The following is a 12259-nucleotide window of genomic DNA, read 5'->3' as shown; positions in this document are numbered from 1 at the left end:
GAAAGAGAACAGCAAATCAAGTTTATGAATCATGTATCTAGATACTCCTATGATCTGCTGAGTCAGTGGTTATCAAATGTGGTTTTATGTTAGTTATATATTAAATGGGATTTTTTTTAATTAAGAAGTTTAGAAAAAATTACTGAGTATTACCTCAGATTTAACTGAGTCAGAATAATCAGAGGCAAGACCTGTTACCTACCTACACATACATCCCATCAAGGGGTGGAAACCCACCAAGGACATCATAAGGTTCCAATGTAGCTAGTCTAACCATTGTTATTTGGCATTATAGGACTCATCACAATTAGGTCACATCACAGAAGCACCTCATGACGAGGAGCTTCTAGTTCCTTGTTTCTGAATCTTGGCTGCACATTATAATTACCTGGAGAGCTTTATAAATCCTGATGCTCAAGCTTCTTCCCAGAGCAATTATATCAGAATCACCAAGCATGGTACCAAACTATTTGTAATTTTTAAAGGTCCTGGCATGATTTCAACTTTCAGTTAAGTTTGAAGATGCTGAATGGAGAGAATACCTTGTATCTTTCAGCATCCTTTCTAATACATAGTTATGTAGCTCAAAACCCAAAACACTGTGGGGGAGTATGTAGGCCAACCATGACTGCCCCACTTTGATGGAACACAAAACTGAGGTTGACTATTTGAAGACATATTATAATATTTATTTTTTATTGAACTTCATTTTTATTATCTGAATTTCTCAAAAACAGATAATTAAAAAAAAAGCCAAAATGAAACAAACCTCAGGCAATGCACATATTGTTATCCCAATTTGTAGAGATAAGGGACACAGGCCACTGATTCAGAGGCAGCTGCCTAAACAAGTAAGATATGGACCTGAGTCTGAGTGACCCCAAAGCTTATGATAGCTTCACAGTGATTTTTAAAGTGTGGTCCCCAAACCAGCAGCATTACATCACCTGGGAAATATGGGAAATACAAATTCTTCAACCCAATCTCAGACCTACTAAATCAGAATCTTTGAGGCTGGGGCTCAGCAATCTGTGTTTTAGAAAACCTTTATTTGATTGCAAGGCACTCAAAAGGCTGAAAAACACTGTACTACATTCTCCATTTCTATCAGCTGCTTAGATTTGAGACTCAGTTCAGCAGGTGGTAAGAGAACTAAAAATGCAGGGGTGATTGAGTGGGTAAGACAGAGTGACAGGCTGAGAAATTTTCTCTTACTATCTTTCCTTCCTCCCATTCCCAATTTTTAGTAACAGTCTATGTTGGGGGGTGCCTGGGTGGCTCAGTTGGTTAAGCATCTGACTTCGGCTCAGCGCATGATCTCGCGGTTCACAAATTTGAGACCCACATCAGGCTCTGTGCTGCCAGCTCAGAGCCTGGAGCCTGCTTTGGATTCTGTGACTCCTTCTCTCTCTGCCCCTCCCCTGCTCATGCTCTGTCTCTCTCTGTCTCTCAAAAAATAAATAAACTTAAAAAAAAATAAAAATAAATGAAAATAAATAACCCAATTTGTTCCATGGAAATGATTTTTTGATTTTATGCGCTTAAGATAATTGGTGTTCAGGAAACCAAGAGTAGTCGGTTTGCTTTCTCTGATGCTAAGCTGGTTCAGATTGCTGCCATCCTGTAAAACATGAGTGCCACTTCTCTGCTTTCATGCCTCTCTTGATATATTCTGGGGTATATTTATTAGAGTTGTACATTTGACTAAGGGAAAATAACCAAAATGTAAAGAACAACTGTGTTTTATTTATCAGAGACATCAATTAATATTTTCTGAGCAAATCGTGGAGTCCTTTGTTGTAAAGGAGTATGTGAATATGCTTTGGGCACATTCAGGTCCAATGGAAATTTCTCATGGGGCAAAATGGTGGGGGGGAGCAGATAACTTGATGAAGAGAGAAGAGAAAAATAGGAAAAGAGGAAGGAAAGGGGAGAAGTGAAATAAAGGAAATAAAGTGAAATAACAAGGAGAAGAGACAAAGGAGGTAGGAAGGAGTGAACACAGGAAAAAGAAATAGAGCAAAGATCAGAAGGGTGGGAAATGGGGAAAGAAAAGGTGTTTGGAAAAGGAGGAGAGGCGAAGAGGAAGAAAAGAGGATGAGTAGGCAAAAACAAAAATAAAAGAGAGCAATAAAAATAAAATAAAAAACAAAAAGAAAAGACTGCAGACGTCAGAGCCTGGACAATTTCTGTGAAGTGCCACTTGGAGAAGACCAACCCGCAGAGAAGCTGCCTCTGGAGGTTAACGATGGCAGTAATCATAATTTCAGTTTGCAACAAATGGGATGAAAGGCAGCCTGACCCCAAATGGAGAGACCTACAGTCACAGCAGTGGAGTGATAACGTAGCAGGGATTCTGAGGGGTTGGATTAAGTTTTCCTTTATTTGACAACCATTCTGTATCTGATTGCTGTGGCCAGTAGTCTTCGCAGCTGCTTTTTGTGTTTGCTCTCTCTGCAAACTGTGCAGCATAGATGTGACTAATAATTCTCTAGCCTCATTTTCAAAGCCACTTTCTCCTTATGCATGTTGATTTACATGTGTCATCTTGAGAGACTGCACATCAAGATTCTTTTAGTGAGAGTCCGGTCTGTGTGGAGCAAGTGCCTACCTCCGTGACATCTCCCCCCTTCCCTCTCAGCCTACCCCCACAAAAGCCTGGGTGTTAGCAGAGAACCAGGCTTCAGATTAGTAATGGGGAGACAGAGATTTAGAATGCCCAGGCAAGGAGAGTAGTGAGGAGCAGAAATGGGGTGGACAGAGACCCCATGGAGTCAGCGGGATGCTGGAAGTATGTGTGCGATATGCATGATGTCACCCTATAAAAATATTCTGAAAAGTCTACCAGTATTACCAATTCCCTGGGTGAATTTTTGTGTAGATACCATAGAAGAGGTGGAGTTTCTCATCTGGTCTTCATGAGGATGGACAGAGGTAGCAACTGAGGAGGTCAGATTGGAAGAGGATGGAATTAGCAGAACTCTTTGGACACTATAGAGTCCACAGGCCATGTAACGGTGCTGTTAGGGGGAAGACTTGAGGAAGCATCAATGTAATTTAATTTGGATCTCAAAGGGTACCTGTAGCTACTATGGTTTATATATGTGTAAGTACATAATACATGTCGGCCTATGTATGCCATTTGATATACAACAATTTGATACTTTTAAGGATGAAATGCTTTCATAAATAAATTCATAAATTCATGATAAGACTTCTCTCCCTATAGACCATGAGCTTGAGAACAGAAGAATATCTTTTCTGACTTTTGAATAACCTACAGTATCTAGATTAATACTGAACACAACATACCAAGTATTCAATAAGAGTATGTCCCTGCTCAATTGTCCAGACCATTCATTGTCTCTCACCCTCACCCTCTGGTATGTATGGACTATCACCGCTTTTGAAGATGATTCACTCAGAAAGGAGAATCATGGGTGTACCTGGATCACAAAGAACCAGATGCAGGGATGACCTACAGACACCTGTGGTCTAGAGTCATTGGTAGCATGGTCTTTTAGAAACTTATAGTGACTCTTCTCCAATGCTAGGAATGGTGTTGTTTGATGGGCCTTAATCTATAGCCAAGATTCAAGTCAAACATGAGACTATAGTTCAGTAATGTAGAAATAATTGAAGCTTATTGGAATGATGTAATTATAGCCAAAAAAGAAAAAAAAAAACTACTTAGAATTGAATTGAGTAAGAATGTCCACCCACATTGTAGAGCATTCTTGTGCCAAAATGACTCAAAGTCCAAATGGATATTGACAATATTCATATCTAGGAAAGATCCGTTCGAAATGTGCATATGATGGGGCTCTCACAGAAGCATATATTTGCTGAGAATAATGTGAAAATAAAGTCAAAAAGGAAGTCCTTACATTCTTAAATCCTCTGTAAAGAATCTGGAGCTCCTTCTTGGTAAATTTGCTCTGGGCTTCCAGAAGCTCCAGAGCCTCAGGCCGATGCCGGACGGTGGCCATCTCCAGTTCATCTTCCACGCTGTCTGTGGAGAAGAACCAAAAAGAGTCTGAAGAACAGTCATGGCTCACCAATACTTACACACAACAACACAGGAAAACAATGAAACATTTACTGGAGGTCTGTGATTTTTCCAGAGGAAGGATTCTCATATGGCTAATAGTAGTCTTTACATTTCCCATAACTTACAGAATGAAGCTAAGGCAATACCACATAATCTTTCTTCCCCACAAACTCTAATCATTAGGTATTATGAGACTAGGATTTTTATACTACAGTTTGAAAAGTGCACAAAGTCACGAATAACCTTAAAACCAGAAATTTGTGCATATAACAAATACTGGTTATAAAATGGAATTTCAGTTCAATGACAATTAGTTCCACCCTATGTGTCACACAACTATGAGGTGGGACTCTGAAATACTCTCTGAGGATTCCACTGAAATCAAATATTTGGCTTGGGGATACAAATAGTCAGGTTGGGTGCTGAAGTGAATAGAGTAACCAGCCCCCGATTTGACTGGCATAAAACCAGTCTTCATGGGTGCTGGATGGACTGGACTGGGGGAACTTCTGGCTAGACTGTATTCTGCAGCCAGGGGAGTCTATAGCTAGAAATAAATTCTAAAATATTGAACTTTGCTTTGTGAGTTATATTTACACTATAATTTTTCAAAGATGCTCTATGTAAAAACAATTTTGTGTCCATATAAATTTTGGAAATGCTGTAAATATTAACGTAGTTTGAGACCAAAACAGTGGAAATTAATTTTCCAGAGGACCTGCAATAAACAATTCTGGTTAACTTTGTTTAACCCAATTGACCCCAAAGGGTATTTTTCCATTTTCCTTTTCCCCACAAGTCACATCTGGTAACCTCTACATATTTGCCCTAGAGTTATGTAGAACACGAGATGGGAGGTGATGGAATATGTTAGGATCTGGGTGCTCAGGTCTTAAAGTATACCATCCTTGATTAATTTTACCTTCTTTGCAGTGGGGTCCAATGGAGGCCTAAGAAATTCTTCTTGCCATAGTCCAATCGACACCTTAGCTAAATAACTCACCAGGGACAGAAGTATCCAGGACCAGCTCTGACACCATGACTTGCTAGCCTCCATTATATTCCTTCCTCTTAGCTATGGATTCCTAACTCAGACAAGTGAGGTTCAGGAGAAGAGCTCCTTTTCATTAGCTCTGCACCCAGGCCACTAGCGCTCCAATTCCAGCTCTCATGTGTCAGTTGGAAATGTCATTGTTGTTAAAAGTCCCACCATTTTGATACTTAATGCTGCCTCTCGCCAACACCTGTACCTACTTCCTGCCCTGTCTCACTAAGTGCAGTGTTGGGGCAGAGCTACCACATAGCAGGGAAAAGTTAGTTTCAGCAGAACTCTAATGTTGGGATGTCCTAATGACTTCCCTCAAGTTTGCAAAAGACCCATAATTGTGATCAAACAAATACTTGGAATGGATGTGTTTGTCAAAATGAGGAAGAGGGGATAAAATCAGACATGTGCTTTGTACTTTTCATATTATAATAGATTATTTTGGAGCAGTGAGATGGAAAAGCTGCAGAATAGTGACGGATGGATAAGAATAATAAATGGGACATGAAAAGATGGGAAGCCCAAGAATAACCTTGAGCTGACAAGCATAAAATCGATGAGAAAGTAAGCGAGATATGCACCTGAAGGATGTGCAAAGGTCTGAAAGTAGTGGGGAAATGGCAGCTAGGCATTAACAAATTGACCTCAGATTCGGCTTTATGGGGAAAATCAAAAAAGCCCAAGTGGGGCTCCTTCAATTTTCTCCTTCATTCACTGGAACATTTGAGTGGAATGGGTTGATTCTACTCAAGAAGTCCTGAGCTTAGCGAGGAGGTGCTCCCTAAGATTTCTGTTGATCCAATGAATTAGACGGTGTTGTTGTTATTGTAGTTGCAGAATAAATAAGTAAGTAAATAAATAAATATTGTAATGCAGGAATAAAAGCTGTGGAGCAGATGTAATGTAAATAGATAATAGATAGACTCCGCTTTCTTGAAAAATATTCTCACGTAAGCTTCCTTTGTGTCATTTACAATATAATTTATATAATTATATTGTGTGTGTGTGCATGTGTGTGTGTGTGTATACTGATCTAATTCAAATACTACTCCCTCCTCTCAAGCCTTTCCAGATTGCTCCACCATGCAGAACTGGTAGCTCCCTAGGCAGACTTCTCATACCATACGTATTTCTCATGCAGCATTGAAAACATGACATTATGACCTGTTCATGCCTGTCTTATGCATTGTGAGTCCCTTGAAGACAGGGGCAAAGCCTTACAGATCTGTATATCCTCTGGACCCAACAGAGTCGGATGCCCCATAGTCACTCAAGAATTGTATGGTGAATCAATGAATCAGTAAGCAAATGATGTTACTACTGAAGTTTCTATTCCGCTGGAGCCTCTTGAACCTTAGCTGCCCTCTAGAAAATCATTTCTCAAACTGAGGTTTGTGGACCATTGGTAGACCTTAAATGCCTTCTTTGGAATTACTGTGTTCACCACGCATTGTTCTGAGAAACACAGTATAGGCAAAAGCAGGGGCATTTTTAATCATATTTTCAGAGTAGTCGTTTAATCATAGCATAACCTTCTCTAGACCCACTGACCCTTCCACTGGAAAGAAACAAAACAGTGCATTCACTCCTTGGCCTCTGTAACCACACAGCAATCTGAACCGCATCACCAACACAGTGTTTCCCTCCAGCTGTCACAGACTTGCTGATGCTGAGACTGAGACACAAAACCCAGAGCCGGAGGGTCAGTGTAATTGAATTAAGTGTGTGATAGGATGGGCATCACATGCAGTATTCAAAGCACCACACTTGAAGCAACTGCCTGCGGACTCTTGTTCTCCCAGCTGACTGGTACCTTACTTCTTAATGACTCCTACCTGCCAAAGGGCTGTTTCTATATCTAGAAAGTTGACAGGCTCTAAAAACATACCGGAAATCATCAGCAATCACCAGCATAAGTTAAAAAAGCAACACCGCCTCACTCCCTCATGGCTGATTCCTGCAGGCAAACTGGAGAGCACAGCATGATTCTGCACAGGACTGTGAAACCTGTGGAATCTTCCAGCCTCCTCACCCTCCTGTGCAGAATCATGCCATGCTCTCCAGAGTTCACTTTAAGACCATGCATTTGGGAGGATTTTAATACAGTGCTTAACATTTATTGAGCCTTTGTTATGTGCTAGGAGATGGGCTAGGTGCTCCATTGATATAATTCAAGTCCTCAAAATAACCTCAAATATATTGTCCATTAAAAACATTTTTAATACATTTATTTATTTTTGAGAGATGGAGTGAGACAGAGCACAAGCAGGGGAGGGGCAGAGAGAGAAGGAGACATAGAATCCAAAGCACGCTCCAGGCTCTAAGCAAGCGTTCAGCACAGAGCCTGATGCGTAACTCGAACCCATGAACCGTAAGATCATGACCTGAGCTGAAGTTGGTCACTTAACCTAGGCACCCCAGAATTGTCCATTTTTTTTTACACATATGATACTCAGTCTTATAGAGGTGAAAAAATGAGTGACCAGATGTCACATAGGAGAAATACAGACACAGGGTTTACACCCAAATCCATGATGTCAAATGTTCTTTCTACTTCGTCATATTCTCTCTCAACACAGAAGTAACGATGATAAAAATAACCTTTTTTTTTTTTTCTCCTCTCCTTTCTGCACTGTCAAATGTCTCAGAAAAGTGGTCTAGGTCCACTGGGCCCATTTTCTACCTCCTGCTTTCTCCTTAATCCCAGCATTCTGACTTCTGGCCCCATTGTGGGTTGAATTGTGTCCCCTTAAAATTTGTATGTTGAAGGCTTAACCTCCAATATGGCTGTATGTACAGACACAGCTTTTAAAAGTTTTTTTTTTAAATGTTTATTTAATTTTGAGATAGAGAGTGGGTGTGAGCTAGCAGAGGGACAGAGAGATAGGGAGACAAAATCTGAAGCAGGCTCCCCAACATCAGGGCAAAGTCTGATGTGGGCCTTGAACTCACGAACGGTGAGAGATCATGACCTGAGCCAAAGTCGGACACTCACAACTGAGCCACCCAGGTGCCCCTAGAGATATAGCTTTTAAGGCAGTGTTAACATTAAATGGGGTCATAGGGACCCTGATCCAATGTAACTGGCGTCTTTATAAGAAGAGAGAGAGACACCAGGAATATATACACACACAGGAAAGGCCGTGTGTGAGCACAGCAAGGAAGCAGCCATCTGCAAGCCAGTGGGAGAGGTGTCAGGAGAAACCAAGTCTGCAGGCATCTTGATTTTGGACTTGCAGCCTCCAGCACTGTGAGAACATAAGTGTGTTGTTCAAGCCCTCCAGTCAGTGGCGGTCTGTTATGCTAGTCCTAGGAAACGGATACACCCACATATATTCAAATGATCCACAACACTAATAAAAGCGGGTCTTGTTACCCGCAAAGTTTGCTCAGTGAGCACAAGACAGTCGGGAAGCCAATGATATCATCTAATCTTTGCAACACCCTTCAAAAGAGGGATCTGCATCCCTGTTTTATAGATGAGAAAACTATGGTTTGGAAGGTCTAACTTGTTCAAGGTCAAATCACTGGTTAGTCATGAGGCACACAGGTGTCTTTAGCACCTTAAAGTCCAACTTTTTAAGCATTCTGCTGAGATTGTTAATAAAAATCATGACTCTACAGAGAGCTTTTGCTCTAAGTCTGACTGTGTATCATCTCATTTAAATACTGATGAAAATGCTGTGGGAGACCTATTCTCGCCCTTATTTTACAAGGAATAAACTGGGACTTACAGAGCTTAAGTAACTTACTCAGGGTCACATAGCTAGTAAGGGACAGAGCTCGGATTTGATCCCTGGTTTTAGAGATGGCAACAGTTATATATTTTGGTCTAAAATCCTAGCAGAAAAATGTTTCAGGCTGCCAGTGAACCCCCCATACCTCAGGGAAAACATGTCTGAGTGCCTTCGAGAGATCACCATGGTGGCTGTTGAAACTGTACTGATTTAGAAACAAAGAGAATAGGTGTGGAAGGGATGCTGTCTCAGAGGTGGAAAAACACCAAAAAGTCTGTTTGCCTTGACACATTTGGCTGCCGAGAAATGGAGGTTCAAGAAGGCTGGGTGGTTTGTCCGAGATTAAAACCAGAACCAGGTGGGACCCTGGGCACCTGAATCATGTTCAGTCCTCTGCCAAGATTTAAGTAGGCAGGCATCTTGCTGAGTTGCTAATTCTGTGCTGCTTTTGCATCCCGAGACAAGCTGAACACAAACAGCATTTTAATTCATGAATCTTCTAACAGATTTAATTTTAATCAGACAACTAATTCCCAAACCCAGACATCCTTGAGCTTCCCAGCTGTCTCTTTTTGTTATTTGTTTCCTAGATTTAACTCTCTCAGGGCCAAGGTTGTCCTACGTCTGAGTAAATAGTCCCCTCAGGTCGTGACTCAGGTGGGCTGGAAATTGGAATTTACAGAATGAGTTTTAAAAATAGGCGTCTTTCTCCTCCTTCTCACAACTTCTCTTACAGTACAGTAGAAGATTATTACTGCCCGACCTACACTTATGCAAACCTGACTCTACCCGAGATCAAACCATACCCTCCAGAACATAACTACAGAACATCTTGCTTTACAAACAAATATGAGTGTGAGGTCTGCCTCCCTACAACAGGTTTTTGGAAACAAAGGCTGTAATGCTGACATAAAACCATTTTATGAACAATGTCACTCCATTCGGAAAGTTGGTTTAGATCCCAGGCTGGGCAAACAGAGAGGAGACTTGCTTCGTCATAGCATGGACACTGGGAGGCTACTGCCTCCTTCTACCTAGGTCCTGCCAGACCACTGGCTACAGGAGTCTGACAGTATCTAGTTAGGCACACTAAAGATGCTCAATTAAAAAAAAAAAAAAAAAGGGAAATCAATGAATAAGCCTCCCAAACATAGTAGATGTATCTATAGGAGGTCCATTTCTTAATACAACATGACCCTTCTTTACATAATGTATCCATTTTTCATTATAAAATGAATCATAAATACCACGACTTTTAAATTCTATTTGAGGGGCTCCTGGGTGGCTCAGTCGGTTAAGCATCTGACTTCGGCTCAGGTCACGATCTCACGGTTCATGGGTTCTGACCCCTTGTGGGGCTCTGTGCTGACAGCTCAGAGCCTGGAGCCTGCTTCTTATTCTGTCTCCCTCTCTCTCTCTCTGCCCCTCCCTGACTCCCACTCTGTCTCTGGCTCAAAAATAAATAAACATTAAAAAAAAATTATTTTAATTCTATTTGAGCTGAAATTGATTTGGCTAGCCAAAGATTCCGCTGGCTTGACTTATATTGCTTTATCTCATGTATAAAAGTAACCTTTGAGTCTTTATTCCCAATGTTTACCCTTTATTAAATTGGTTTAATTGTGACTTAATCAGTGTGGCAATAAAATCATGATGAGGGTGATCACCTCCTAATGATAATGTTACAAATGATTTACAGAAGCTTGGTTCGGCGGCAGTTATTGGAGGTGGGGGTGATTTTTACTCCAGGTTTTAGATTTATGCTAAATAGTGCTTGAAGATTCTTGACTATTACATATTGGAAACTATTTGTGAGACCTGCTAGAATAAGGAGAAGATGTTAGCTATTGTTTCGTTAATGTTCACATGTGACCCAGCAGGACAGAGATAAAGCTGTCCATGTGAAGATTTCAAAAGCTATTGCACATGGCACCGATGGAATTTCTTTCCTCTCTTTCTTCCTATTTTGAAACTTTGAACAGGCATTGATAGGATGCCATATACACCAGGGCTCCATTCCTTAGCTCCAACCTTCACAGTATCAGAGGGGCCGGCCTTGTACTCAGTTGAGGAAACTGTTTTTCAGGATTAAGGAATTTGCTGAAGTCCACAGAGCTGATAAGTGGGGGAGGTGAGATCTGACACAAACCTGTCTTCCTATTTTCTGTTCATTTGACTTCCCCGGATGGGGAGTTCAAACCTGGGACAAGTGCTATAAGCAACTGTTTAAACCTTGCCAACATTAAATGCTTTATCTCAAAAAAAGGAAGATCTGGGAGCCTCTTGACTCTTGCTGCGTTCATGACCACACACCTATCCACCCACCCAGAGCTATTTTCAGTTGCACATGCAGAGTACATGAGCAATTAACTCCAAGCTAATGGAGCACAGACCAGGAGTAGAAAGCAATCAATCCACCCAAAACACTGCGGGAGGCCTAGCACATCCCAGACCACCCTGAACAACTAGAATCCCCCCAATTTTTGTTAGTCAGACATGTGTTTATTCAGTTCTGGCCCTGAAAAGATGTTGGGACCAAGAAAGCCCTTTATAATTAGTACTTTATACTATTCAACGTTTACGTAAATATATATCAGATAGGAAAGGAAAAGTATTTTCAAAATGGCCAATTAGTTTGAATGTCTTCTGTTAGAGGTAGTTGTGGGCAATGACACTGAAATCTCCGTTCCAGGAGAGCTTGAATCACTCTCCAATTTCATGACCGAATTCAAGCACTTATAAAATATAACTACTCAGAGGTAAATGGCTGGAGATATTTTTCACAGAACTTACGAATGGATTGTCTCTACCTTATTTAGAAACATAAATAATAACTCTTCACACAAGCTTAGATTTTAAAATAGAATCACCTAATTGGAACGCTTGTTATTACTGTTAACCATATTATTACTGCAGCAAGCCATGCGTGACTCCTTATGATGGGAGCTCTGATTTCCTAGATGGTGGGTCTTACTTGCTCTTTGGTAAATGAGCAATGTAAAAATTATATTGCAAGTCATTATACACAGAGAGAAAATCTACAGTAGAAATGCTGGGGTTTGGGAAGAAGGAAACAAGGGATGTGATTGAACTTACACATAAAGATAGACCCAACAGATTGATATTCTAGCCAGGAAAGTCAACAGCTGAGAGGAAATACGATCAAAGAGAAAATTTGAAAAACAGTGAAACATGGAGAGAGAGGAAGAAAGCCCATGATAGCTCACCAAATTAAAAATGGCCTAACAAAAAATTTTCTCTTCAAGTTTGACAGACTTTCTTTTAGTTTCTTTTAGTTTCTTTAGTTCGTCTCTAAAATCAAATAACAATAACACAGCATTTTTTATAGTGTTTGCTCTGTGTAAGCACTTTACTTATATTAACTCCTAAAATCCCCATCAGCACACTATGGACACTAAATTCTGT

General features: G+C 40.6%; 1 protein-coding gene across 3 annotated transcripts in view; it reads right to left on the bottom strand.

The window, feature by feature from the left end:
- Positions 1 to 12259, bottom strand: part of KCNIP4 (potassium voltage-gated channel interacting protein 4) — a 543363-nt gene that overhangs the window by 109722 nt on the left and 421382 nt on the right. For 2 of the 3 annotated variants that reach the window (XM_058722968.1, XM_058722967.1), the window contains exon 2: positions 3888 to 4012. In XM_058722968.1, coding sequence (XP_058578951.1) covers positions 3888 to 4012 — 125 coding nt within the window. The remainder of the gene's footprint in view (positions 1 to 3887; positions 4013 to 12259) is intronic. The other variant, XM_058722966.1, reaches the window with a different exon arrangement.

This window comes from Neofelis nebulosa, chromosome 3 (genome assembly GCF_028018385.1).
Source record: "Neofelis nebulosa isolate mNeoNeb1 chromosome 3, mNeoNeb1.pri, whole genome shotgun sequence".
In the NCBI taxonomy this organism is placed as follows: domain Eukaryota; kingdom Metazoa; phylum Chordata; class Mammalia; order Carnivora; family Felidae; genus Neofelis; species Neofelis nebulosa.
Note: the sequence above shows the minus strand (reverse complement) of the source record. Positions and strands in the feature narration are given on the sequence as shown.